Genomic DNA, 25,051 nt, shown 5'->3' on the forward strand with positions numbered 1-25,051 from the left:
ATCGTTTCTGTTTCAAGGAAGGTGTGTGTTTGTTTTATTTCACGCAAAAAGAGAGAATCGGCAAGCCGTTACGCTTCCGCAACGAACTCGCCTTCCCGAGGGCGAAGCAGGAGGCGCGCTTAGGCCGAAAGCCGGTTGCGTTGATGCTGCTCCCATTTGACCAGCGGACCGTGATCGTTGCGGAACTGGACACCGCATCCGTCCGGCACCAGACGGCCCTCGTCGTTGTGCTTCTGGTACACGTCGCGGTCGTACTTGGTGAAGCCCCACTTCTTCGAGACGAAGATCTTCTGGCGACCCGGGAACTTGAACTTGGCACGACGCAGCGCCTCGATGACCTGCGCCTTGAAGCGGTCGCTCGAGCGCACCGACATGATTGGCTGGCCGATGTGGACGCGAGCCACCGTACCCTGCGGTTTGCCGAAGGCACCACGCATTCCTGTTTGGAGCCTGTTTGCGAGAGCGAGACAACAGGAGAAAAGTGAAGGAGAATGTTGATTAGTCATTGCGCGACACAATGGTAAAATGTAGTGGGGTTCAGCGATGTAATTAGGAAAAAGGTCAGCAATTGTCAACGTGTATAAAGGGTAATCAGTGGAAAGATTCATAACCCAATGCTCTGATAATGGCAAATATCATCACGGTGGAAGGAGGAGGCGGAAGTAACCGCGCAATGGAAGCGTCATTCGCGGAAACGCGCAACACTTACCGATCAGCTCCGGCACAGGACAACATCTTGTTGATGCGGATCACATGGAACGGGTGCAGGCGCATACGGATGTGGAACTGGTCCTTGCCGCAGAACTTCACCAGGTACTTGTTGCAGCAGATACGGCCCGCCTCGAGCGCCTCCGAGCTGAGCTGCTCATACTCGTCCGACACGAGATGCACGCAGAGCGGGAAGTCCTCCACGCATGCCTTCTTGCGGCCCAGATCGAAGATACGGATTTTCGGATCCGGAACACCGCGACAGAAGCGCGATTTCGGGTAGGGTTTGTTTTTGCAGTAACGATAACACCGAGCCGGGCGGCGACCCATTTTTCCGATACACACGTGCGTTTCCTCCGACGTACGAGGAAAAAGAGAAATGTGTGCCTGTCAAACAAGCTGACGCATCGTGAGCGGTGGAGCGGCGGGTTGGCTCATTGCGCGCCTGCTTGGCGGACTGTCAGGCCCGTTTGACAGACGATGGCGGAGTAAAATCACAACAACCTTGTCAAAAAACCAATTTATTTCTAGTTTTCTTTACGGAAAATGCAAAAGGTGTTCATTTTATAAAGATCTTCAAATTGATTCATGCCTGTATCGAATGTAATTTCCCCTTTTCTCAATGGTTAAATATTACTTCAGGATGGTTCATGCCAATCTGGCAAAATGGAAGAAAATCACACATTGGCCGTTTTGGTCAAGTGATGTTACAATTTGCTGTCTCGAACACTGTAATTATTCGTTTTATATGGCAAATATTGAATAGTTAACTCTAAAAATATTATACATATGTTTACTAGAGTGAAACAAATCCATAAAAATTTAATTCAATGCCAAAAAAAATGTTCGAAAAAGGGTTCAAATCATTCGAACATTCGATGCTGTCACCGCAACGTCACCACTTTTTTATCAACTGTTGGCCGAAGGAAAGAAGAAAAAGAAACAAGAACACGAACAAGATTTGCTGGACTCGGTGGTGGCGTTAATTGTTTCCCCGGTGTTTTCTCCGTTCGGTTCCGTGGACAATCCGCGGTCTGGTGTAAAATGCCTGTGTAACAACCTGCCGCTCGGCAACCTGCATTAGAAGTGCTGCAAAACGGGTGCCTCGGTAAACGGGCCAAACGCGGAATCGGTCTTTTTGTCGGCTTTTCGTTCGCTTCTTACATCTTCCTCCTCCCCCCCGGGTTTTGCTGGACACGGGGTGCGTGTGTGTGTGTAGGTGTGCTTAATACGGTGACGTGAAAAAGCAACAATCTTCCGGAAACGGAACCTTGCCAGTTCCCCTTTGCCCGGCAAGCTCTCTGGCCGTCAGCATGAATCGGTCCACCAAGAGCACCACCCTTCGGAAGACGGCCGGCTACTCCAGCCTGATAACGTTCGCCGTCCTGTTGCTGGCCTGGCTGTGCGGATTCTCCAGCCGGTTGTTTGCGGTGATCCGGTTCGAGAGCATCATCCACGAGTTCGATCCATGGTGAGTCGGTGGAGGGAGAAATACTGGAAAACACGGCCGTTTGGTACGGTTTTCCAGCGAGGTTAATGATCCCAAAGAGGTGTGTGTGTGTGTGAGGGTGCGTTGGAAAGGGGGCGTGAGGTGAGAAGCAGCAACTCGCAAGCGATTACGTGTCCCTTCCAACGGTTGGGATTGTTTTGTTTTCGTACGTGGCTCGCTGCACGCGCACACAAATACAGACACATAAGCACGCACACGCACACATACGCCTGCACGAAACTCACCAGGTGCGATTAGAGTTTATTTCATGCTGTTCTTACGTTTCGTTTTAACACAGGTTCAACTACCGTGCCACGGCACACATGGTGGAGAATGGGTTCTACAAGTTCCTCAACTGGTTCGACGAGTCCGCCTGGTACCCGCTGGGCCGCATCGTCGGCGGCACCGTGTACCCCGGGCTGATGATCACGTCCGGCGGTATCCACTGGCTGCTGCACACGCTCAACATTCCGGTGCACATCCGCGACATCTGCGTGTTTCTGGCGCCGATCTTCAGCGGTCTCACCGCCATCTCGACGTACCTGCTGACGAAGGAGCTGTGGTCGGCCGGGGCCGGCCTGTTCGCCGCCAGCTTCATCGCGATCGTGCCCGGCTACATCAGCCGCTCGGTGGCGGGCTCGTACGATAACGAGGGCATTGCGATCTTCGCCCTCCAGTTCACCTACTACCTGTGGGTGAAGTCGGTGAAGACGGGCAGCGTGTACTGGGCGGCCTGTACCGCCCTGTCCTACTTCTACATGGTGTCCGCCTGGGGTGGCTACGTGTTCATCATCAATCTGATCCCGCTGCACGTGTTCGTGCTGCTGATGATGGGCCGCTACTCGCCCCGCCTCTTCACCTCCTACACCACCTTCTACATCCTCGGGTTGATCCTGTCGATGCAGATCCCGTTCGTCGGCTTCCAGCCGATCCGCACGAGCGAGCATATGGCCGCGTCGGGCGTGTTTCTGCTGATGTTCGCCGTGGCCGTGCTGAAGCACGTGCAGACCGTGCTGTCGAAGCAGGAGTTTAAGCGCCTGTTCCTGGTCGGCGGTCTGGTGGCGGCCGGTGTCGTCTTTGCGGGCGTCGTGCTGCTCACCATGCTGGGCGTGATTGCGCCGTGGAGCGGCCGGTTCTACTCGCTGTGGGACACGGGGTACGCGAAAATTCACATTCCGATCATTGCGTCCGTGTCGGAGCATCAGCCGACGACGTGGTTTTCCTTCTTCTTCGATCTGCACATACTGGTGTGCACGTTCCCGGTGGGTCTGTGGTACTGCATCAAGAAGATCAACGACGAGCGCGTGTTTGTCGTGCTGTACGCCATCAGTGCCGTTTACTTTGCCGGTGTGATGGTGCGCCTGATGCTGACCCTGACGCCCGTGGTATGCATTTTGGCCGGCGTTGCCTTTTCCGGGCTGCTGGAAGTGTTCCTGAAGGAGGACAGTGCGGCCGGCTCGAAGGAAAGCAGTGCGGAGGGCGAGCAGGAGGACGCGACCGGAGAGAAGAAGCAACTGTACGACAAGGCAGGCAAGATGAAGCATCGGCCCAAGCACGATCTGTCCTCGCACAGTGCCCACGGTGAGCAGAACACGGGCCTTGGATCGAACGTTAAGAATATGGTGATTGTGGCGATTCTGATGCTTCTCATGATGTTCGCGGTACACTGCACCTGGGTGACGTCGAACGCGTACAGCAGCCCTTCGATTGTGCTGGCCTTTTACAACAGCAACGATGGGTAAGGGTGGATTGACGGGCAGGTGAAAGTCTTTAACGATATGCCTGACAATTTCCTTTGGTACAATTACAGCACGCGCAACATTTTGGACGATTTCCGTGAGGCGTACTACTGGCTGTGGCAAAATACGGCACCGGATGCGCGCGTCATGTCCTGGTGGGACTACGGCTACCAGATAGCGGGTATGGCCAATCGAACCACACTGGTAGATAATAACACGTGGAACAACAGCCACATCGCGCTCGTCGGCAAAGCCATGTCCTCGCCGGAGGATAAGGCGTACGAGATCATGACCTCGCTCGATGTGGACTATGTGCTGGTCATCTTCGGCGGCGTGATCGGCTACTCCGGCGACGACATCAACAAGTTCCTGTGGATGGTGCGCATCGCCGAGGGCGAACACCCGAAGGACATACGGGAAAGCGATTACTTTACCGACCGGGGTGAGTTCCGCATCGATTCGGAGGGTGCACCGGCCCTGCTGAACTGTTTGATGTACAAGCTGAGCTACTACAAGTTTGGAGAACTGAAGCTAGACTACAGGTGAGCGATGGGGAGGAGTTTGATATCTACTTGGAGACTATTTAAACCCTTAAATTGCTTTTCGTTTTCTTGACTTTTACTACTACTACCCTATAACAGAGGAGCTGCCGGATACGATCGCACCCGCAATGCCGTGATCGGCAATAAGGACTTTGACCTGACGTACCTCGAGGAGGCGTACACGAGCGAGCACTGGCTGGTGCGCATCTATCGCGTGAAGAAACCGCACGAATTCAACCGGCCCGCACTGAAGCCGGACGAACGGGTGTTGCCGGCGGGCGAGTTTGTGTCGCGCAAAACGTCCAAGCGAAGGAAAGGACTGATCAAAAACCGTCCCGTCGTGGTGAAGGGCAAGAGGAATAAGTAGAGTGCTGTTGCCAAGTGGATCAGCGAGCGCTGCACGGACTCCTGCAAAGCGTTACATTTCAGCTAATGAGGGAGGGAGAAGAAGAAGAAGCACTACGAGCGGTCTTGTTTCTGTCGTTTCCTTTCCTCACATTTGTTTCCGTAGGAGTTTCCATAAAACCTTTTTTTGTTAGTGTAAAACCAAGAACCGTGTTAAGGGGGCAAATAATTATTAACCGATCGTTTTATGTGTCGGCAGGCTCACACTGCAACCAAAATGCTGTGAAAAGTGGTTAAATGCAAACTGTCGCCCCTGTCCCTTTAATATCTCCCCAATTCAATGTTGGACCTTCGATTTGCCCCCGCGAACGTTCGTGTCGCCAAAACTTTTATCTCAATTTTGGTTCTTTATTGTAGTGTGTAGAAGGAAGGGCATGCAGCAGACACCCCCCCGGCTAGTGGCAGACACAACATCCAACAAAATAAGTCTTACTATACATCTAAAACGCTAGGACACTGGGATCAAATGCAATAAAATTAGGCGACAGCGTGGGAGCTGCGAAGAAAGAAGATGTTTCGATCCGAGTTACGTGTTACAAGGGTCTGCCCAGGGGGCCGCCACAGCCCTCTCACTGTTTGATGTGTTTTGTGCACCGAATACACTTTACAATTCACCCAAAACCTCACCCACCCACGACATTGTTTTGCAGTTTGTTCTTTCTCCTCAAGCAGTGGTTAGTGGACTGATTCGTTCTCTAGATTTCCATAACTAAGATGTTGAGCTGCAAAGTGCAAGCACAGAAAGATTGAAAGTGAACCATTTGCATTTAGGTGGACAACTTTTCTGTTTGCCCATTCCACACAAGTAGAGGAGAAAAAAAGAGAAAATTACAAATGAACAAATACAATTAGATCTAGAGAAAAAAAACCCGGTTAATACCAACAAACACAATAGTAAGCAGCTGAAGAAAGAACGGCACAACGGAACTCACAAACAACCTCAAGGTGCAGCTGCTCATTGCAAAGTGTGTAACGTAATGTCTCTTTTCTCTTGCCGAAACTGTGCGATCGTTCTGTTACCATGGAGACGTAAATTTTATGCTAGATGCGCCTTCCGCTGGCAGTGTGAACTGAAGATCGAACTGTTGAGCGCGCGCGCCTTGCCGTTTTGAGGATCGATTCAATTAGGATGTGCGTGTTGTTTATTTGCGCATCTGCTATATTCCAACGATATCTGGTCGTCTTGTTCGTGCAGGCTAGATGGGCAAGTGAACAAGTAAAGCACAGCAAAACAAGATTGAAAAGAAATATATCGAACGATCAACATCTCATATATAGAAAGATCGCCTCCTAGCCGACCATTACACACTATGACGAGGAGTGAAATAAAACACGCATCGAAAAGATTGAAACAATAATCAACTTGCGGTTTGGCAGTATGAAGTCGTTTGACAAATATTGAGAAAACTAACGGAATGATGCTATATATATTGTTTTTTTAAATTACTCGTTTTTTTCCTTTTTCTTTACAGAATTGAACAAACCTTACTCGTAGCTTGAGGCTCTGCAACGAGTCCCTGCAGAAACATCGAGATGCAGTCGAAGGATACAACTTTTTGGATGTGGGAAAGTACGGTACTATATGGCCCTCGGGAATAACCCATCAGCATCAGATGGCGCAGACCTTTCGCATAGCCAAACAGTGTGTGCTTCAAAAATCCCGTACCGCTTGCTCTTGCACTCACCTGATCGCCACCACTGGATCGAGTGAACCTTCTGATGACGCGCGGGTCGTGATCGACCGAGCTGCGAACAAACGTTGCTGGTGCTCCGGTGGTAAATATTTTGAACCCAGACCACGGAACGGATATCTTGGTGATACGGATGTTACCCATTTCTGGTGTGTATTTTGGCGGCAATCACAACGAGCATTACTTCACACCCGATCGCTAAATGGACCGCTTGCTCACACATCACGGGAGAGGGGCACGGCCGCAAAAGAAAAGAACGCTTCCTTATCTCCGAGGAACAAGGGTCGCCTGTTTGCGCTGTGTCGATCGCTGTTGACAGTGTGTCGCGCGTTGTCGCGTGCATGCGTACGACGGTGATGTGTGTGTGTGTGTGTACAAGCTTGGCTTGGTACAAGCGCGCGTGGTGTGGTGGGGTGGTGCGGGATGGTGTTTGCTACAGCGGCGCCTTCAAATTGACCGGCTTGGGCAGTGGCGCGCTTCAGTCAGCTCCGGTGGCGGTTAGTAGGAAGTTGCGAGCGCGTGCATCGTATGCGCAACGGTGCTTAGATATAGCGCGAAGCGCGTTTGGCGATAAAAAGGTGAACTTATCTTTTACCGGGGTTTTTGAATGAACGCAGTGAACCGAAAAAAGGAAAACACGCAAAAATATAGGTGTTAATTTAAGAGTTTTGAGAGCAATTTCGGTAAAAAAAATATGTTTTTAGATTAAGAAGTTAAATATTGCGATAGCTAAGAATTATATGATTAGCGATAAAATGGAGTGCTAAAAGTTATAACGTAGTAAGACACAAACAAGCCGCGCAAGTTACCGTCTCTGATAAGCAGCTATCAAAAGAAAATACAGAAAAAACACCATGCACGTGTGCTGCGGCAACGTCCGACCTGCGAACCAGTAGAGCGGGGGCAATATCATATGATTTTGAAGATTGACCTACTTCTGCTGAACCGTTGCAGCTGTGTGCTGTGTGTTATGTGTGTTGATGTGTGTTCTGTTACATTACCACCGCTCTTGCCATCCCACCGGCTTCGGAGGGGAGTCGGGGAACATTCGGGAGTAATTATGCTACCGCTGCGTGCGCATAAATTCTTCGAAGGTCTTTTCACCAACGAAGACCAACCGCAAGAAGACGCGCGCGCGAGAGAGAAGAAGGCCATCAAGTTCGGCACAGAATGTTTCGGCCTGGCAGTGTGCAATATCAGTGAAAGCTGTGAGGCGGCTCTGGTTTAGGTGCAGTTTGAGCCACGGCAGTTCCCTGTGTGTGTATGTGGCCTTGGTGTGTGGTGCATCGGAGTTTTCATTCGCCACGAAAGCTTTAAGCTTTCACTAGCGTGTGCAGGTGCTGTGGACGGTACGGTATACGGCTTTGGTTGAGCCTCCGCTACAAGACACTGGCCGGCTGGGTCGACCCTTCGCAAGGTCGCGCAATTAAATTCGCTCCGTGCGTGAAGCGTGTGCCGTACGCAATTACACGGCCACGTTGCTACCATATCGTTAGGCTAAAAAGGCGACCTGCTGGAGGATTAGTGAAGTGTTTAAACACTGATTTTAACACCCCCCCGGGCTGATGCAATGTGGGCTATTCCGGATAGCGTGTGGTGTGGCGGACTAGTTCAAAAAATTTGCCACACACACAGTCTATTAATAGAAAAAAGTGCTGCACCCATGAAAGAGGTTGGAATGGATAATGCACCGTGGTGTACTAGAATAGAGGAATTGGATATTTAGTAATGTTTCATATTGCAATGCCAAGGGGAGACACATTTTTTAAAGCATTCCATGCTGTTTGCTAGACTGGTTTCAACCTTTGGTTGATGTTCTTTGTTCTCTCCCCATTGAATCAACGCTAATCGTTCATGAATAAACATGCCAGCAGCGGCTCCTAATGCTTATCAAACGGCACCCGATTCTCGATTCGGTCCAGTTTTAGCCGGTTGTTGTGATTTTTTTTTTGAAATATGTAAATTTAATGCCTCCGCGAGGGGGGAGCCATTGTAGCGTCTGGATCGTGGATTTAGATAAGGAACCATTTTTTTATTGTAATCACTTGGTAGCACAACGCCCCAAGACGGTCCTTCTCCGCCACGTGTGAAGCTCTTCTGGGGCCTTCAGAAACTGACCTTATTTGTATGTTTGCTTCAATTTTTACTCTTTTTTTTTGCAGCGAAGCTCCTGAACTTTAGTTTCGATTCGCCCCGGACGTCGTCGTCGTTAGTTGGTTCGTAATCGGTAGCCAAACAACCGCACACAATGGACGTGGTAGACCAGCAGCCTACCACCCCTGCCCCATCGCCCGACAGCGAAGACGATGACACGCCACTCGCCATTAAGTTGAAGACGCAAAACGGTGGAAACGCACCGGCCGGTCCCGCGACCGTTCCACCGGCCCACTCGCCCTGGAAGCGCAAACAACTGGTTGACGTGAATCCGCACGGCAGCCTGGACCTGAGCAAGCTGTCGATGCGGCGAAACTCGAGCTACGGCAAGCTGCCGTCGGAGGCGCCCGAAGCGAAGGTGCTCGTCATCTACACCGGCGGCACGATCGGCATGATGCGAAACGAGAAGAATGGTAAGGGGATGGGAGTGGCCCAAATTAGCATACAAAGGTGGTGGTAAAAATGGAACTATATCGATCTGTTTGTTTGGCTTTCCCCCCAGCGCTGGAACCACGGCCGTACGAGTTTGTGCGCAAAATACGCCAGTACCCGAACATGCACGACGACGGGTACGCAAGCAAGCGGTACGGGCCGGCGAAAAATATGGCCCCGTTGGTGCTGCCGTACGTGGAGGGACAGCACCGTCGCATACTGTACCAAATCTCTGAGTACGAGCCACTGCTCGATTCCTCCAACATGAGCATCTCGGACTGGGTGCGCATCGCGACCGACATACGCCAGTCGTACGAGTTTTTCGACGGGTTTGTGATACTGCACGGTACCGATACGCTGTCCTACACCGCGTCCGCCCTGTCGTTTATGTTTGAAAATTTGGGCAAAACCATCATCATCACCGGGTCGCAGATACCGATCTTTGAGACGCGCACGGACGGCAAGGACAACTTTACGTCCGCGCTGATCCTGGCGGGGAATTATGTGCTGCCCGAGGTGTGCATCTTCTTCAACAGCCGGCTGTTTCGCGGTAACCGCACGATCAAGGTTAGCAGCGAGTCGCTGGACGCGTTCAATTCGCCCAATGCGGCCCCGCTCGCCAAGATGGGCATCAACGTGGAGGTGGACTATCGGGTCATCTTTCGGCCGTGCACGGTGGACAAGTTTACGGTGCACCTGCAGATGGACGAGAACGTGGGGCTGTTGCGGCTGTTTCCCAGCATCTCGGTCGCGACGGTCAATGCGTTTCTGCGGGCGCCGATGCGTGGCGTGGTGCTGCAGACGTACGGTGCGGGCAATTTTCCCACCAACCGGGCGGATCTGATCGCGGCCCTGAGGGAGGCGAACGAGCGGCAGGTGCTGATCGTGAACTGTACCCAGTGCAACGAGGGTGCGGTGTGCGATCTGTACGAAACGGGCCGGCAGCTGCAGGAGATTGGCATCATACCGGGGTACGATATGACGCCGGAAGCGGCACTGGCCAAGCTGTCGTACGTGCTGAGCAAGCAGGAGTGGGACTGGGAGGCGAAGAAGAAGGTGAGGTGGTGTGGAGAGTGGTTGATTTTGCTATTGACACTTATGGTGTGTGTGTGTTCTCTATATCCTCTATAGATGATGAAGAGTAATCTGCGCGGAGAGCTCACCTGTGAAAAGCCGCCGGAAATGCAAGAGTACGATCTGATCGATGCCGTTGCACGTACGCTGCATCTTACGTCCACCAAAGAACTGGGACAGCTAAAGTCTTCCCTCTTTCCGGCGATGGTCAGCACGGCCGTGCTGGCTGGCGATGTGACAAAGGTAACGCGCCCTTCTGGCAGCTTGAAAGTATCTCGTACCTAACGACCTTTCCTTCACACCTTCTCCTCCTCCTTCAGCTGACGAACCTGAAGAACTACGGTGCCAACATGTCGGCCGAAAACTACGACCACCGGACGGCACTGCACGTGGCGTGCTGCGAGGGCAACATCGAGATGGTGCAGTATCTGCTGCAGAACGGTGCCGCCGTACACATACGCGACCGGTACGATCGCACACCGCTGATGGATGCGATCATGCACGACCACCATCAGGCGATCCGGTTGCTGATCAAGTGCGGTGCCCATCTGACCGGCTCGATACGGGCGATCGGGGATGGGCTGTGTGCGGCCGCGGCCCGGAACCAGCAGGCCAGACTGGAATCGTACCGCATTGCCGGCGCCGACCTGTCGCAGGAAGACTCGTGCGGCCGTACCGCACTGCACGTGGCGGCGCTGTACGGGCACGTGGAGATAGTGCAGTATCTGCTGAAAAACTATGCCGAACCGAACGCGATCGACTATCTCGGGCTGACGCCGCTCGACTACGCGCTGAAGGCAAACTCGGAGTCGGTCGTGCCGGTGCTGGAGCGCCACGAGGCGGTGCGGGGCGAGGAGCTGTCGTTCGATGCGGACAAGCGGCTCCAGATGAAGGATTCGTTCGACTAAATGTGGGCTACCGAGCGTCTCGTACACTTTTTGCATTATTGTGATACGTGAGGTGGTGGAAGGAGTTGAGAGGTGAATGTGCTAGAGTATGTTGAGAAGGAATGTGAAGGTTTTTTGTTGAGTGGTAGTTACTTAAATTCTGAACCAACATTAATAGGCCACAAGTAAAGTGCAGTGTATTGATAAGGAATTTAAAGCGAAGACATTAAGGACGAACACAGTTGGTCTTCTACTGTAATTAGATTTAAAACATACAACAAGGAAAGTAGAATAAAAAATTATCTAATTCGCACCAGTAATCAAAAACACAAATTTCGAGTTTGACACCTCTGACCGTTCAGGCAAAGTTAAAGTGGCTGCGTACGTTACTTTTTCGGACGTCACCTTTTAGCACATCTGTCGGTGCAAGAACTAAAACAAATTCTTTCATCATCCCAAAGATGTTATATTCGTATAGATTCCCTCCGAAAATGTACAATTTCACGCTTCTAACTACAAACTAAATACGTATAGCCTTTACAAATCGTACTGAATGCTTACCAAACGATAACACAAAACTTACCCTAAACTTTGACTCATTGTACTTGCTCCCATCGTAAGCTTACCGCTTCCCTGCCATACGCACCAGGTGCTCCACGAAGCTGCCGATCGCACAGTGGGGAAACATCTTCTCGCAGCTCGTCTTGCGCTGCCGGCCCGCCTGGATCGCCTGCTCGATGGCAGTGCCGGTGAGAAACCGGTCCATCCAGTCGGCCCGCGACAACCCCTCGACGACGGTGTCCACGGGCGTGGGCTTACCCTCGGCAACCGCTACGTTAGCCTCCCGCACGTACCAGCAAATCGTCCGCTGGGCACAGGCCACCGTATCGATGTCGTAGTCTTCCATCGTTCGATCCAGCGATCCGAGAAGCGTCCACAGCAAACTGTCCTCCTGCGCTCCGCCACGCTGCTGCTTGTCTGTGGGAAGAGATGAAAATGATACCAATGCAGGCTTGATTGCGACGGCTGGGCGAAACGTGCATTCATCGCAGCAACCATTGCGGTGCGAAATGTGCAACGCCACAGCCACACAGTCCGGTGTGAGGTGTTCGAAGCGTTGCCTGCAAGGTTTGTTGAAGCCGTCCCAGCTGTAGTGGAACACGATGGAACTTAGCGTTGAGCCCAGTGTCGCCTCGTACGATGCCGGCCCCGGCCTTCCCTTTGCCGACCAGCCGCCCTACTCGCTGATGGTTTTGATCAAACTGTTGGAGCTGAACAGTGGCAGCGACGAACCTGAGGAACAGCAGCAGCAGTACACGCTTTCGCTGCAGTGCGGCAAGGAAAAGGATGATGCCGTCGGGACGCTGACCATGCTGAACACGATCAAGCCGGGCATTGTGGTGAGGTAAGTGACATATTGTTTTTTTTTCGTTCCCCTTTAGCATGGCAATGTCATGTTGTCCCCCCCACCCTTCGCTACAGCTTACAGGAGGATGCGGAAAAGTTTGCCCGCTTCTTGACGGACAGCACCGTCGAGGTGGCCATCAAGCCGAACGACTCGCCGCACAGCTACCGGGGCGTGCTGCAGCTCAAGGACACCAAAGTGATGGCGTTCGATCCGACCGCCGACAGTGGCACACCGGTGGCCGAACAGTTCCCCTTGCACGATGCGTCCTCGTCCAAGCAGGTGGGCATGGTCTCGATGGTACTGCAGGTCGTGCGCAGCGTTGCTCCGGTCGATCCGCTCGCCTCGTTCGATGTGCTGTACCGCATCAACGACAGCAAGCTGAAATCGGCCGACAGGCAGGAGGCGGAGGTGCGCCAGCTGCTCGCCTGCCCCAAGTGCAGCCTGCCGCGAGCGAACGGCGATTCGTGCTGCGGGTACGAGATTGTAGATGGCATTCTGAGCAAGAAGATGGTGTCCAGCACGGAGCAGATGATCGAGCGGATCAAGGAGAAGATCAATCAGGTCAAGCTGGACGATGCGATTGGGCAGCGGGACTCCGTTTCCGACACCGACGGGTGCGGCAAGTTCTGCGCCCAGTGCGGTGGGCTGACCATTACCGGTGCAACCTGCGCATCGTCGGTCGCCAATGTCCGCCCAGGTCGTGCACGTTCGTCCCACACGGTGGCGGAGAATCGTGCCGACGAAGGACTGGCCTGTGGAAAGGATTTGAGCGGTCGCAAAAGCATTAAGAAGACGACCAAATCATCTATCCGGTATGGCTTGTTGCAAAGTACGGGTTTACATCATCCTAATCGTTTTCTCCTTGCTCCTAGTTGCTGCGAGCGTTGCAAGGCTTGCTTGGATTGGCTGCCGGAGGCGTGCTGCTGCCCGAAGTGTGGCTACAAGCCGAAAAAACAAGCATCCCGCTCCCGGTTCTCGCTGCCGGCGTACTTCAACGCTCCCTCGGTCGCTATCGATCAGCACCGGCCCGATGAGCAGGACTCGTCGCTGCGTGGTTCCGACACGATGGTAGCCTCGTCCGACTCTTGTCGGCTGTGTAACATTTGCAAAACACGCTGCATTGATTGCGCAAACCAGATCAGCCAGCAGGGAGACCGTACCTCCACTAGCTCGTTCAGCACCGGTCCGCGCCAGTCGAAACACATCACACAGGTCCATCGACGGTCCACCGTCGCCAATGTAGCGGCCGCGAGACCTATGACGCGTCGTCCCTGGCGTACGGAGCGGGAAGCAAAGGCTTCCGGCTCGGCGGTAGGGCTGGACAATGGCCAAGGTAAGCGCAAGGAGCAGATGCAACAGGTGTACGGCAGTAAAGGGCAGCAGGATCTGAAAAGCGGCCATAACACAGCCGTGAATGCGAATGTGAAACAGCGGCCGACGGCGAAACAGATCCGCAAACAGTACAACGCGACCGTGCGCAAAATTAAGCACCAAAACCGGAACCTGTACTCGTATCGGTTCGGCAAGCGCCATCCGGGCATTGTGGTCGGCCATCGGACGTGCATGAAGCGTGATCCGCTCGTGCCGGCCCACATGGGCTGGCAGTGGGACGTGTGTCCGCCCGGCATCGGCAAGCGGCGGCCCGGTTGGCGCCCGGGAGCCGTGCGGCGGCCGATCATGCAGCTGATGCAGCACTTCCTCAAGTGCTACCCGCTGGACAATGTGCCGGTAACGAAGCGTAAGTCGGTCGGTTTCCAAGGGGCCGAGCGGGAGGAGGACGGTGACAAGAAGCAACGGCCCACCCTGCACATCACGCGCAAGCATGGCGAGTACGCGATCACGATGCATCCGCTTAAGGATTCGGCCACCCTGCAGACGACGGACGATCCGTACCTGCCCTGCAAGCCGATCAAGTTCAAGCTGGCCAAGGACCCGCAACGCACCAAGCTGTACCTGCTGCGGGACGCCCTGAAGCGCAAGGGTTTGCCGCTGTGCGGCTGCAAGGAGCTGACCGACTGTGGCCACTGTACCGAGCGCGAGAAGCGCCTGCTCGCGGAAGAGATACGCCGCTCTTCAAAGGTGCTCGGCCTTTCGGCGAAAACGTCCATCGCGGACATACCGAGCGGCAGCGAGAGTGAGCTGGACGTGGAGTTTACCCCACCGTCGGCGATCATCCGGCCGGACATGAAGCGGCCGGACGTGGTGGTGGCCGAAACGCAGTACAACGTGCAGGACTTCCAGCTCAAGCCGGTCGGGGACGAGAAGGACGGCAAGGGCAAAGCTGCCGCTGCTGCCGGACGCGGCCATGGCAAGGGAGATGGAGCGGGCTCAAAATCCACCAACCAGAAAGGCGCGGCGGGCAGTAAGAAGGGAGCTGCCGGTGGGCCGGATGCAGGCGGCACGAAGGTTCGCATATCGGTCACGAAAGCTAAAGGGGCGGCAGGAAAAGGACCTGGCGGAGGAGCAGCGAAAGGAAACGAACCCGGCGGAAGGGGCAACAAAAAGTAACTGCCTTCTGACCCACTGCCCCTGCCTGCCAGCCCATGGCTTCTGTTTCTGTTCTGTGAACGCGCCACGACGACCTCATGCCGGGTTACGTCCCTATTTTTTGTATTGAATGTTCTGGTTTTGCAAAAATTGTGAGCGAACCGCTTTTTGTTTTTAGCTCAACTCTTATTGTCACCTTTTTCCGTCACATTCTTTTACACCTTGAAATAACTTTATCTCTTATCGTTTTGTGAAACCAAAAATAGAAAAACGCGTTCTTTTTTTCCTTCCCGTCCCTGCCCGCAAAACGATGTGTCTGAGTGTGTGTGTGTGGGTTGATTTGTCCGGGCCCATTTGCACGTCACAAAGGTCACAACAAAAGATCGCGTCACTCCGGCACTTGTGCGTCATTCCCTACCAGCTTCTTGCAGGCCAACTTCTTAAACACAGCGAGGCGAACACAGCACGAGACAGAAGCAATGGGCAGCAGGCGGCACCGTGTGGCCACGACTCCTTAACCCTGTACTGTGCCTCCCAACACGCAATCACACTTACCGCCAATACCGTCCACCTCCGGTCGGGATTTACTTTCAGCGCGTCGCGGCCCTCCCAGCAGGGCGCCGGTGCCGTTGGTGAAGGAGCGGGCAGCCGCCCCAATCAGCGCGCCGCCAACGGTAAGGGCCCCGGCGACGGCCACGGCACCAAGGTTAACGTTCAGCAGCGGAGTGCCCTGTCCAGGGGGAAACAGATCGGCATGGATAGCTCGTTAGTGTGCGATCGCATCCCGCAGGCCGTGCCGCAGTCGCTGATGGTCGGCTGCTGCCCGACGGTCGCCTACTGCTGCTATCCGACGCAATGCTTACCTTGAGCACGGAGCTCATCACACCGCTGGCCGACTTTTGGACCGGAATCGACAGGAAGGGTATCGCAAAATCTATCTCCACCTGTCCCCGGGGGAGGGAGGAAGAAACCGGGAGCGGGAAAAAGGAATTACGTTACCAAATTTGCGTTTAGAGATATAAAAAAGTCCTATTTTTCTACCGTTTTTTAAAGCTTTCGTTTCGCTTTTGATGTAGCAAGCAAGCAAACGGAGCTTTACACCTACCTCAATGCTGTTGTCCTTCGTTTCGAACGATATGAACCGCGGTTCGCGACGCCAGCCGGACGAGGACGTTTTGGACGCTCGGGCACGCGGCCGCACCGTTGTGCCGGCGGAGTAGTCGAGCGTGTAAAAGCGATCCTCCTCGGACAGGGCGGCTGGTCCGTACACGCGGCCCCAGGGCTGGCCACCTGCGGTATCGTTCGGCGCCGGTCCGCCCAGTGCTTTCGGGCCCTGCTCGAGTAGCAGCACTGCCAGGGCAAGAATGGACACGGTGAGCATTGTCGCCGTCCTGTCGGTTCCAGTGCAATTGCTAAACTGGCACATTGCGCAAATTGTGGCCCTGAACTAAGTGCTCGCTGCATCAACGATCGGCGCGATGCAGCCATGACAAGTTAGCGGTTCATGGCTTTTCGATTCCCTGAGCCACACTCCCGTGTGTGTGTTTTTTCTGTCCCTCTCTCTCCTTTCTCACCGACTCTTAACGCAAATACGCAAAAGTGGTGCGCAAATCATTCGAGTGCGCGAGAACGATTTATCATCATCATCATCGTCGTCGTGCCGCGAATCGCTTTGAATTGTGCAGCAAAACGATGGAAAACAATTCACGCTTCGGAAAGCTATGGCACGTGTGGATCGGTTTTCCGTACTACTGGTTCGAACTACAAGGAGAAGGGGGCCCGGCATCTTGTTGTTGCCGCGATGTGAATGGAGTTAGTGAAAAGAGGAAAAGAAATGTATGTGTCTGATTATGCTGACTGCACTCGACGGTTATGCTATCTGCTTGCCCGAGCTGAGGAGCTGAGAGGCGGTTTACCGATGTCACACTGCAGTGCCATTGTAGGGCAGTTGCGAAACTGCAGCAACCAAATTGCAAGTCGGTTGTGTAAGTGAAGTCAAGTGGGAATGGCAAGGCTTTTTCTTTTGGTGGAAAATGCACAAGACCCTTGCCGATATGCTACTAGAGGTATCAGTTCCTGCAGTATAACCTAGTTTTAAGCAACTTCTTTTTTAAACTAAGCGATAAACAAGCTTTAACGCAGATAGGCTGTGACATTCTAATGATCGTAGGGCATGCTTGGGTTTATCCTTTATTGCTTGTACCATTGATCGGTCATCAAAAAAATAAAAAATAAAAAAAACAATATTTAAACTATTACTATTGTACATCGATATTTGTTGTCGGTTTGTTTTCCCCTTATTTTGCTCTTGCACATACAGCTTTCTTGGGTGTGTGTGATGCAGCCACTGCGCTAAGAAACGCTGCAGCGGATTGTTAATTTCACGCATGGTGAATAATTTAGTGGTGGAAAATTAAACGCAACACAGCCGGTGACAATTCTTGTTCGGTGCGCGTGACACACATGTGGCCATTATGTCATCCCTGTGCACTGCCGAACAATTAAATGATGCAATCGCTGCTGCAATACGGCACAATTTGAGGGTGTGTGTTTGTGACGAATCATTGTACTGATGGATGCAAAAGATTATTCTTCCTTCTTTGGACAATTTTAGTCGATTTTTTTAAACTTTGTAAATTTCTTAAAGATCTTAAACAAACAAAAACACAGGCACAAATACAGACATGAATTAAGTGTGCTTCACAGCTTGGTACACTGGTTAGATACTGTTTGTGTGTGAACAATGTATATATTTTATGTGTTACAGTAAGTGAGCGCTAGCTGAGAGGTTAAATTTATGAGAAAAATCCACAGTTGTTATGAATATCTCTTCTTAAGATTCCGGATGTTTCATGTTTTGACATTTATGTGTTTTTCAACTGCAAATCACTCCAGTTAGCGAACTGCTAGCTAAAACATCCATTTAACGGTCACCTATTGTATCTTCTCTTAGTACAATACAGTTTAGTAGTACCATACAGTTTTTTAATATTGTTGTATAGTTGCTTTCCTTAAAAGCATTTTGATCGTGGCTGCTTCTTCTCTTCAATTTTCGTTTTGAGTTTCCTACATCATTTGGTTTTGGATATTGTATGTTTCTATGTGTTATGTTATAATGCAATTTTATTTTAGATTGTTCTTTTTGTGTTCCTTTTCACTTTAACACTAGTTTTTTTTCCCTTTGTTCATCGGTTTTCGCATCTTCTGCTCTTTATTTTATCAATATCGATTGTTTGCGTCACTTATTTTTATACTATGTTTGTTATTCACTGTTTTCTCCGCGAACAGTACATATTGTATGTAAGATTTAAAGATTTTCTTGGATAATTGAATACGAAAAATGTTCTTCTTATTCCAACATAACCTTTCAACAATTATTTAATCATTAAAACAGTAGTTAAAATGTGTAATAATTCATTAAAAATGCCTTCCCATTTTACAGAAATTAAGAAAATATAAAAAATATTTTTAAGAACAGTGGAGTTGTCAAAGTGACAAACTGTTGTATACCGATTAAATTACCATTCTTTAAGGAAAAGTCACACAAGTTCTAGGGAAAAATTAGAACTTCATGTCATGCACGCATTGAAAGCAGAACTATTGATCGCAGTGAAAGCACGCGCAGATATCAATCACACCCTCCAAAAAGCAAAGGAGAAAATTTGCACACGGAAAGTGAAAAATGGTTCCCAAATTGTCAACTGTGCTGCATCCTATCGTGTGGGTGTGTGTAGATGCGTCTTCAAGTTTGCCGATTACACCTTTTAGCTTGCGCAACATTCCACTTCCTGCCCCCACCGGCAGAGGGAGAGCGCACGTGGGCTCGTTGGGGGAGGATGGCATGGTGGATAAGCAACGAAATTATCATCGCCTCTGTTGCGACGAAAGGAAAACTGTCAACCGCAGCTTAAGAAAACTAAGTTCCTCCTACCTGTCCAACCTTAAGCTGCCATGGTTTAATCGCGGTAATGATGTTCATAATTCCGCATTAAACGTTCACGGCTTCCTACCCACCACGAGCATCGGGCCTCCGATTATCGGGTCTTCTTTTTCCGCCCTCCCTTGTTTTCTTCTCGGCCCATTAAGTGACTGACACACACACACACACACACAGTACGCCCGACCGTCCAACAGAAACCATGCGGAGCCCACCGCGCAGCAAAACAATCGCGCAGCGGTTCACGCAACAGGGCACATCTTTTGAATGAAACGCGACAGAATAGAGATGCGCACCACGTGCGATGCAAAAGGAAGTCGTTTGCGTAGGCTTTAGGGTCTATGGAGGGAAAAGTGGTTTGTACTTGCGATGGCTTTGATGTTGTTTCTTTATGCTGTTTCTCCTTTTTTTTCTTGTTTTCTACGCCAAAAAGGTCGTGAACCATCATCATTGCCGGTTGTTTTGGAGGGAAGCTCGCAAGGAAAAACATTCGTTTGTAATTCTATTATTCATTGTGTTTGGAATGATTGTCGCCACTGCTGCTGGTAGGAGGAGCAGCAGCTCGATCGCTGTGGTTCGAGTATAAAATATTGTTTCGCCAGCCAGAAGGATTCATTACAGTCGGTACACTTCGAACGTTGACAGCAACAGTGTGAGCACTACAGCAGTTGCAGAAACACCCATCTCCAAACTCATCTCCATCTTCATAAAATGGCAGCTCGTGCAGCTTACTTTGTGTCGGTTTTAGTGCTAGCAACGATCGGTTGGCAGTGTGTGGAAGCTCAAAGGTAAGCACGGTCATGTGGCGGTGTATGCAGATGTACTAAGAACTGTTATAAAAAGTGTCATACCGAGTGAAGCAGAGTGTAGTGCGGCTGTTTTCAATCCGTGCCTGTGTGCTGTTTGTTCAATGCTCATTCATTTTGTCCTACGGTCTCTGTTGACTTTCTCCAGCAATCCGTGGCGCCGACAGAACGACAGCTTTGCGACAGAATCCGCCAGCGATCGTAGCCAGCGACTTGGGCTAACCACCGGCTACGGTGGCGTCAACGGGTACGGTTACTCCAGCTCCGGCCTCGGTTCCTACACTCCACTCAAGATCGATCTCGGCGGTGTCGTGCTCGGTACGCTCGTCGGTATCGGTGCGCTGCTGCTGCTGCCCAAGCTGGTCAACGTGATCGGCGGCGGGTACGGTGGCTCCGGACACTACCGTAGCGCGGACAGTGACCCGACCGGCATCAGCGACCTGATGAACAAGGTGGACGACTATCTGGCCCAGAACAACATCGATTCGGGCGCGTGCATGCAGAAGGCGGTCTGCAGCTACCTGCGCTCGTCCGACTACCACGCCCAGGTCGGCACGGCCGATCAGGTGGAGCACATGATTCTGGCGCTCTCGGAGTAAGTAGTAGCGGATACGCGTAGTTTTCCATTCATGGTTCCCGTTTTTCATGGTTTTTTGTACACCTTTCCCATCCAGAAACTCGATCATCGATTACATGCTGGACGGAACCGCCATTAAGGAAGCGATCAAGAACGGGAAAATGCAAACGGCCCGATCGTGCGACGAGATCTACTCCACCTGTCCGCTCGATCGCCAGTCGACGCTGAAGCTGTTCAAGAAGATGTTCCCGATCGGCAACTAAGACCAACAGCTAGCAGGCAGCAGGCTCACCCTGCCGCATCGCAGTCGGGGATGTTTTGTTTGCGTTTCACATAGTGGAAGCGGTTCGTGAACGGTTTGCAAAACAGATGTAGCCAATCTGCGCTGTAGCCCACGCTTCAAACGGAACCGACCGTTTGTTGGAAGGGCTTATTTTTAGCATTTTCCCACAGCGCAAGGAAGCACAGGGTGCTGGAAGGGCCTGAGGGTGACCTCGGTCCTTCATGTGAGACGAAACGAAACATCGGCGACTGCAACAGCGGACAGGAACGGAGCCAGTCTGTTGATTTGCGTGACCCTGGCAAGGGGAAAGCGATGATCGGTTTAGAAATTAGAACAACGCAACGGGGAAAAAGGCCACGACACCTACATAAGCCGCATACCGTTACCATCTAGCATAAGCATACACTTACACGAGGGATCTGTTTCTTATTTAAGCTACTATTATTTTCGTTCCCCGACCTTACCTTACCCAGTCGGGAGCGAAGTTTTTTTTTTGTAATGTTTCTTCTGCATTGTGGGGTGTATAGTCGCGTGGTTTTGGGGGGAGCGTATTTCAGCGTGGTTGTAAATAATATGTACGACATTGGAGCGTGAGACGAACCGTTTAATAAAGCAAGAAACGAGCGAAACCCCTGCAACAACGAGCGATCGTCGTCCCTTGAAGGGTTCGGGTATTGCTTGTGTTGTTGATGTCTTGCTCGGTTGGACGGCCCCACACTAACCTACGCCTACTTGGTTGGATTTTGGACGCGTGTTGTTTGCGTTTTGGAGTTTGCCGCAAGGTCACCTTGCACGTGTGGCGGTAGGTACTATAAATCAATCCCTGTCGGTCGTGACGCTGTTGATCTGTTGCCCACAGGACAAGCAAACAGGGATGGCAGTGCAAACACATATCGCAATAGTGATTAAAGTAAAGGGATTTGAAGCAGTTCTACTTCACTCTTGAGCGAACGAGTTGCAGCGCATCGATTGCAGCGCATCGAGCATGCAGCGCATTGCACGGTGGTCTCTCACGTACGATCTAAATGTGGCCGCACAAATAAATCCCAGAACCACCAGCGACCAGAGCGATTGGGTCACCGATCGAAACATTCCTGGGTTTCCCTATCCCTTCCCGTGCTGCGGGCTAGAAATGTAAACAGTTCTATCGAAATCGAATGCCAAGAGTGGTAACGGGTTTAAAAATAAATCAACCACACTAGCCGCCCCCTGCCGGTTAGCTCGAACAACGCTCGCGATCGGGGCAGCACACACCGATTGTATCAGCATCAGATTGCCATCATCATTGTTTATCGGATCGATTGCGAAGTGAAAAAGAAATGAAAATTAACACAACACAACACCGACACCACAGACCAGCACAGGCCAACAAAAGCACGCGAGACGCACGCTCGTGTGTGTTCTTCTTTTCCCTTTTTTTTAACTTTTGCTCACTTTACAAATCATTGTCACCTTCGCGCTCGGGTATCGGGCAAACCGGGCCCTGACACTGACAGTGTTGTGTTTATGCTAGTGTTAGTCACTACTGCTACTACTACGACTCCGTTCATAGTGCGCCATTCGCTTTCCACTTCCTTCCGATGGGGAGCGCATTACCCTAAGGCGCTAATGCTAATGTCTCGGAAGTAACTTTGCACATCTGTTTGAACGATCGGGCGCGTCAGGTTAAGTGCCATGTTTGTAATCGGTAATGCTTGGTAATTTGATGTATCGCATTGTGTCTGAACGGTTTGATGCGATCGAATGTCATGCCGGGCTATTGGTCGCCCGTCCTCGAACAACGGTGCCTGTAATGGTGGTGGTAGTGGGATACGCTCGTCGCATGTTTACATCGCCATTGGCATTGTGAGGTGCGTCGCTGAGTGTTGGGCCTAAATTTAACCACGCAAATCATCACGTACCATCGTCTGACCATCTTGTAAACGTTTCCGCTATTGTGCTGGGATGGTGGGACCCATTGGTAGAGTCGATTTGTCCGCGATTGACTTACTCATGCGGTACAACTAAGTGGGATTTGATTGACTAATCTCTTTGAAGCAATTATATGATAAAGAATTTCTGGTGATTTAAGCTTCAGTCGCAAGCAGTAATTGTTGTCACCAAATTTAATCCAAAAAGCATTACATTTTACACTCCCCTCACGGTCTTCCAAATAAAAAGGTCTTCCCGTCATCGCACGTGCATTCGAGTGAGCAACCATGCGCCTCCACGCTCTTCACGTACGCAGCCCATTAAGGTGCGCAATCATCCGTGAATGTAGCAGCGCAGCCGCCTACCTTTTACCACCGCGCACCGGTTCGCATTCCACCGCAGTGGTAAAGATATTTTAGGGTATGTGATTCAAAATTCAAACCCCGTCCCCTTCCCCCCATTCTTCCACCAAGTGAACCTTAGCTTCGCGCGTGATGCGCAAATCATTTATTCACCCAGTGAAGAGATAGATGGGTGGGTGGCAGAATCAGGTGGTCAGGCGCTTTGGGAAAACAAAAACACCAACTCACCAAGGTGCGAAGGTAAGCGGCAAGGCCGGCGTGTGCGATGAATCATGAATCCTTCTTTTTTGGTTTTTGCTACTCGTGTTGGTTAATCACGCAGCATTCCGAACAGCCCTGGATGGTGCGGTAAAGAGATTGTGGAACGTCGGTCTTTGTATGTGGTTTTGGCTTCGAGCGTTGAGATTTTTGCGATGCATACGCATGCATACGTTTGTATATATATGTGTGTGTATTGCTCCAAATGCTTGGTTGGTGATTTTTGCTAAAATTAGAACGCTCGTTCAATTTTCCACCAATGGCTCTGTAGCTGGTGTGTTTCTATCGCCACTGCGACAAAGATCGTTTTGCGACGGAGCGGAATCCACTCGTGTCCTCCAGCCCACGGGTGATCTCACGGGTGAATGCTGGAGGTTGAATTGGTACAATCAACAACACGATTTCGAAAATTAGAACACAACGATGACAGAGTTGTTTTTGAGAGCCGCTTGCCATTCCAAGGACTGTTTGGGAATAGTTTTAGCCTTTAGTGTTGTACCAGGGTGGTCTTAAAGTCATTAAAAATGCAAATAATGAAATGCAATTTGTCTTAAAGTCATTAAAAATGCAGATAATGAAATGCAATTTCAATAAAATATCTTTCTCAAAATGAATGAATGGCAACCGTCAAGCAATTCGACACGCTTACGTGCACAAATGACGATGAAATCCGAAAATATGTTCTCTCCTCCCCAAAGCGCCGACAATTTCTGCCCGTTCCACATTGATTTGTTTGTTTATAATTCAAAACGCCGTATAAACCACCACGAATAAAAACAATCTCACATACACGGTGGGGGAGAGGGTGAAAACGGTCTGCTACATCGATAACAGTACGTTAAAGTATGCCCCGAATTCGATCCGAGCGTTGCACCGTTAGGTTTATTGCCATGTGTGTGTGTGTGTGGAAATGTCTTGCAAAAACACAAAATTCTCCTACAACGCTTTGCATCACGATCGCCGTGAACACTTACGTGATCGTGTGCAAAAATTCCTCCCACCCCATCCGAGCTGACGCAAACTGCCAACCAATGGACGGGCTAGTTATGGAGAAAAAGAAATATCTGGCAACACTGCCACATCCTGCGCCGCCGGCGTGCTGCCGCTTTCAAACGAGGACAATGACAAACAGGTGACAGTTGAAGTGAATGAAAAGTGCAGCAAAAACAAAAACAGAGAGGGAAAAATGGAAGCAGAACGACACGCTATAAATCAGTACAAATTTCGGTCGGGGCGGCTGCGATGGATGCGTCCTTGGCACCAAAGCCACATATTGGTGAGACGTTTGTGGTTAGCGTAATTTTGCCATCTCGCACACAGTGAACCAACTGCCTGGTACCATTGTTACAGAGGGCGTTTACTTTCGTTTACCTTTAACGCATGCCTTTAACCACGATCTTTACGTGCGACCGCAAAGTTTGCTTTCTTGCTGCTCTTCTTTCGAACTGGTGCGAGACACATGTCCTTCAGTGGTGGGGTTCAATGTATATTCGGTTTCTTTTATATTTAAATTCTGCCATACCATTCCCCTACCCTGCCCACTGTCCGGTCTGTTGCATTCAATGAATGTCGCGATTACGTTCGCAAAATATGAACGGAAAATCTCACACACCAACATACGCGGACGAATAAACAACTCGGCGAAAACGATAACTTTCGCCCACACGCTCAAACACACACACACTGTTAGCCGCTTGCCACCATCACCTGTCCCACCATCTCCCATGACGTCATGGCAATGGCACTGGTTGCCTCGATTTCACTTCCACCACAGCGCAGACGCATCCCGATCCAGCTCGTTCGCGAAGCGTTTTGTGTCTCGCTTCCGGACACCATGGCTCACCACGGCCAAAGGGTACCGAGGGGATCTTACTCCCGATCGCGCGAGACCGTCTCACTCT

General features: G+C 51.1%; 6 protein-coding genes across 7 annotated transcripts; 4 read left to right on the forward strand and 2 right to left on the reverse strand.

Moving 5' to 3' along the window:
• Nucleotides 1–4: 4 nt before the first annotated feature.
• Nucleotides 5–1,340, reverse strand: LOC1273567 (large ribosomal subunit protein uL16). Its single transcript, XM_312560.5, has 2 exons — nt 710–1,340; nt 5–450 (listed from the first exon to the last, which is right to left on the reverse strand). The coding sequence occupies exons 1-2, from the start codon at nt 1,036–1,038 to the stop codon at nt 120–122; spliced, it is 660 nt and encodes a 219-aa protein (XP_312560.3). The 5' UTR covers nt 1,039–1,340; the 3' UTR covers nt 5–119.
• Nucleotides 1,341–1,578: 238 nt separating this feature from the next.
• Nucleotides 1,579–6,241, forward strand: LOC1273566 (dolichyl-diphosphooligosaccharide--protein glycosyltransferase subunit STT3B). The gene is made up of 4 exons (XM_312559.6): nt 1,579–2,179; nt 2,496–3,935; nt 4,008–4,478; nt 4,578–6,241. Exons 1-4 carry the CDS (start codon nt 2,022–2,024, stop codon nt 4,843–4,845), a joined length of 2,337 nt encoding a protein of 778 aa, XP_312559.4. The 5' UTR covers nt 1,579–2,021; the 3' UTR covers nt 4,846–6,241.
• A 652-nt stretch (nt 6,242–6,893) lies between these two features.
• On the forward strand, nt 6,894–11,448 carry LOC1273565 (L-asparaginase). 2 transcript variants are annotated; one of them, XM_061640804.1, is made up of 5 exons: nt 6,894–7,152; nt 8,737–9,141; nt 9,231–10,216; nt 10,292–10,477; nt 10,555–11,448. In XM_061640804.1, exons 2-5 carry the CDS (start codon nt 8,823–8,825, stop codon nt 11,140–11,142), a joined length of 2,079 nt encoding a protein of 692 aa, XP_061496788.1. In that variant the 5' UTR covers nt 6,894–7,152; nt 8,737–8,822; the 3' UTR covers nt 11,143–11,448. The 2 variants fall into 2 exon arrangements, with proteins under 2 accessions (XP_061496788.1, XP_061496787.1); XM_061640803.1 differs by having other exon boundaries at nt 7,046–7,923.
• Nucleotides 11,449–11,743: 295 nt separating this feature from the next.
• Nucleotides 11,744–12,180, reverse strand: LOC133391866 (uncharacterized). The gene is made up of 2 exons (XM_061648433.1): nt 12,159–12,180; nt 11,744–12,099 (listed from the first exon to the last, which is right to left on the reverse strand). The coding sequence occupies exons 1-2, from the start codon at nt 12,178–12,180 to the stop codon at nt 11,744–11,746; spliced, it is 378 nt and encodes a 125-aa protein (XP_061504417.1).
• A 65-nt stretch (nt 12,181–12,245) lies between these two features.
• On the forward strand, nt 12,246–16,068 carry LOC11175695 (uncharacterized). Its single transcript, XM_003436057.2, has 4 exons — nt 12,246–12,526; nt 12,604–13,341; nt 13,402–15,033; nt 15,611–16,068. The coding sequence occupies exons 1-4, from the start codon at nt 12,285–12,287 to the stop codon at nt 15,882–15,884; spliced, it is 2,886 nt and encodes a 961-aa protein (XP_003436105.2). The 5' UTR covers nt 12,246–12,284; the 3' UTR covers nt 15,885–16,068.
• A 3,321-nt stretch (nt 16,069–19,389) lies between these two features.
• Nucleotides 19,390–21,380, forward strand: LOC3290613 (uncharacterized). Its single transcript, XM_563794.4, has 3 exons — nt 19,390–19,741; nt 19,908–20,354; nt 20,434–21,380. Exons 1-3 carry the CDS (start codon nt 19,665–19,667, stop codon nt 20,597–20,599), a joined length of 690 nt encoding a protein of 229 aa, XP_563794.3. The 5' UTR covers nt 19,390–19,664; the 3' UTR covers nt 20,600–21,380.
• Nucleotides 21,381–25,051: the final 3,671 nt, after the last annotated feature.

Source organism: Anopheles gambiae, chromosome 2 (genome assembly GCF_943734735.2).
Source record: "Anopheles gambiae chromosome 2, idAnoGambNW_F1_1, whole genome shotgun sequence".
Classification (NCBI taxonomy): Eukaryota; Metazoa; Arthropoda; class Insecta; order Diptera; family Culicidae; genus Anopheles; species Anopheles gambiae.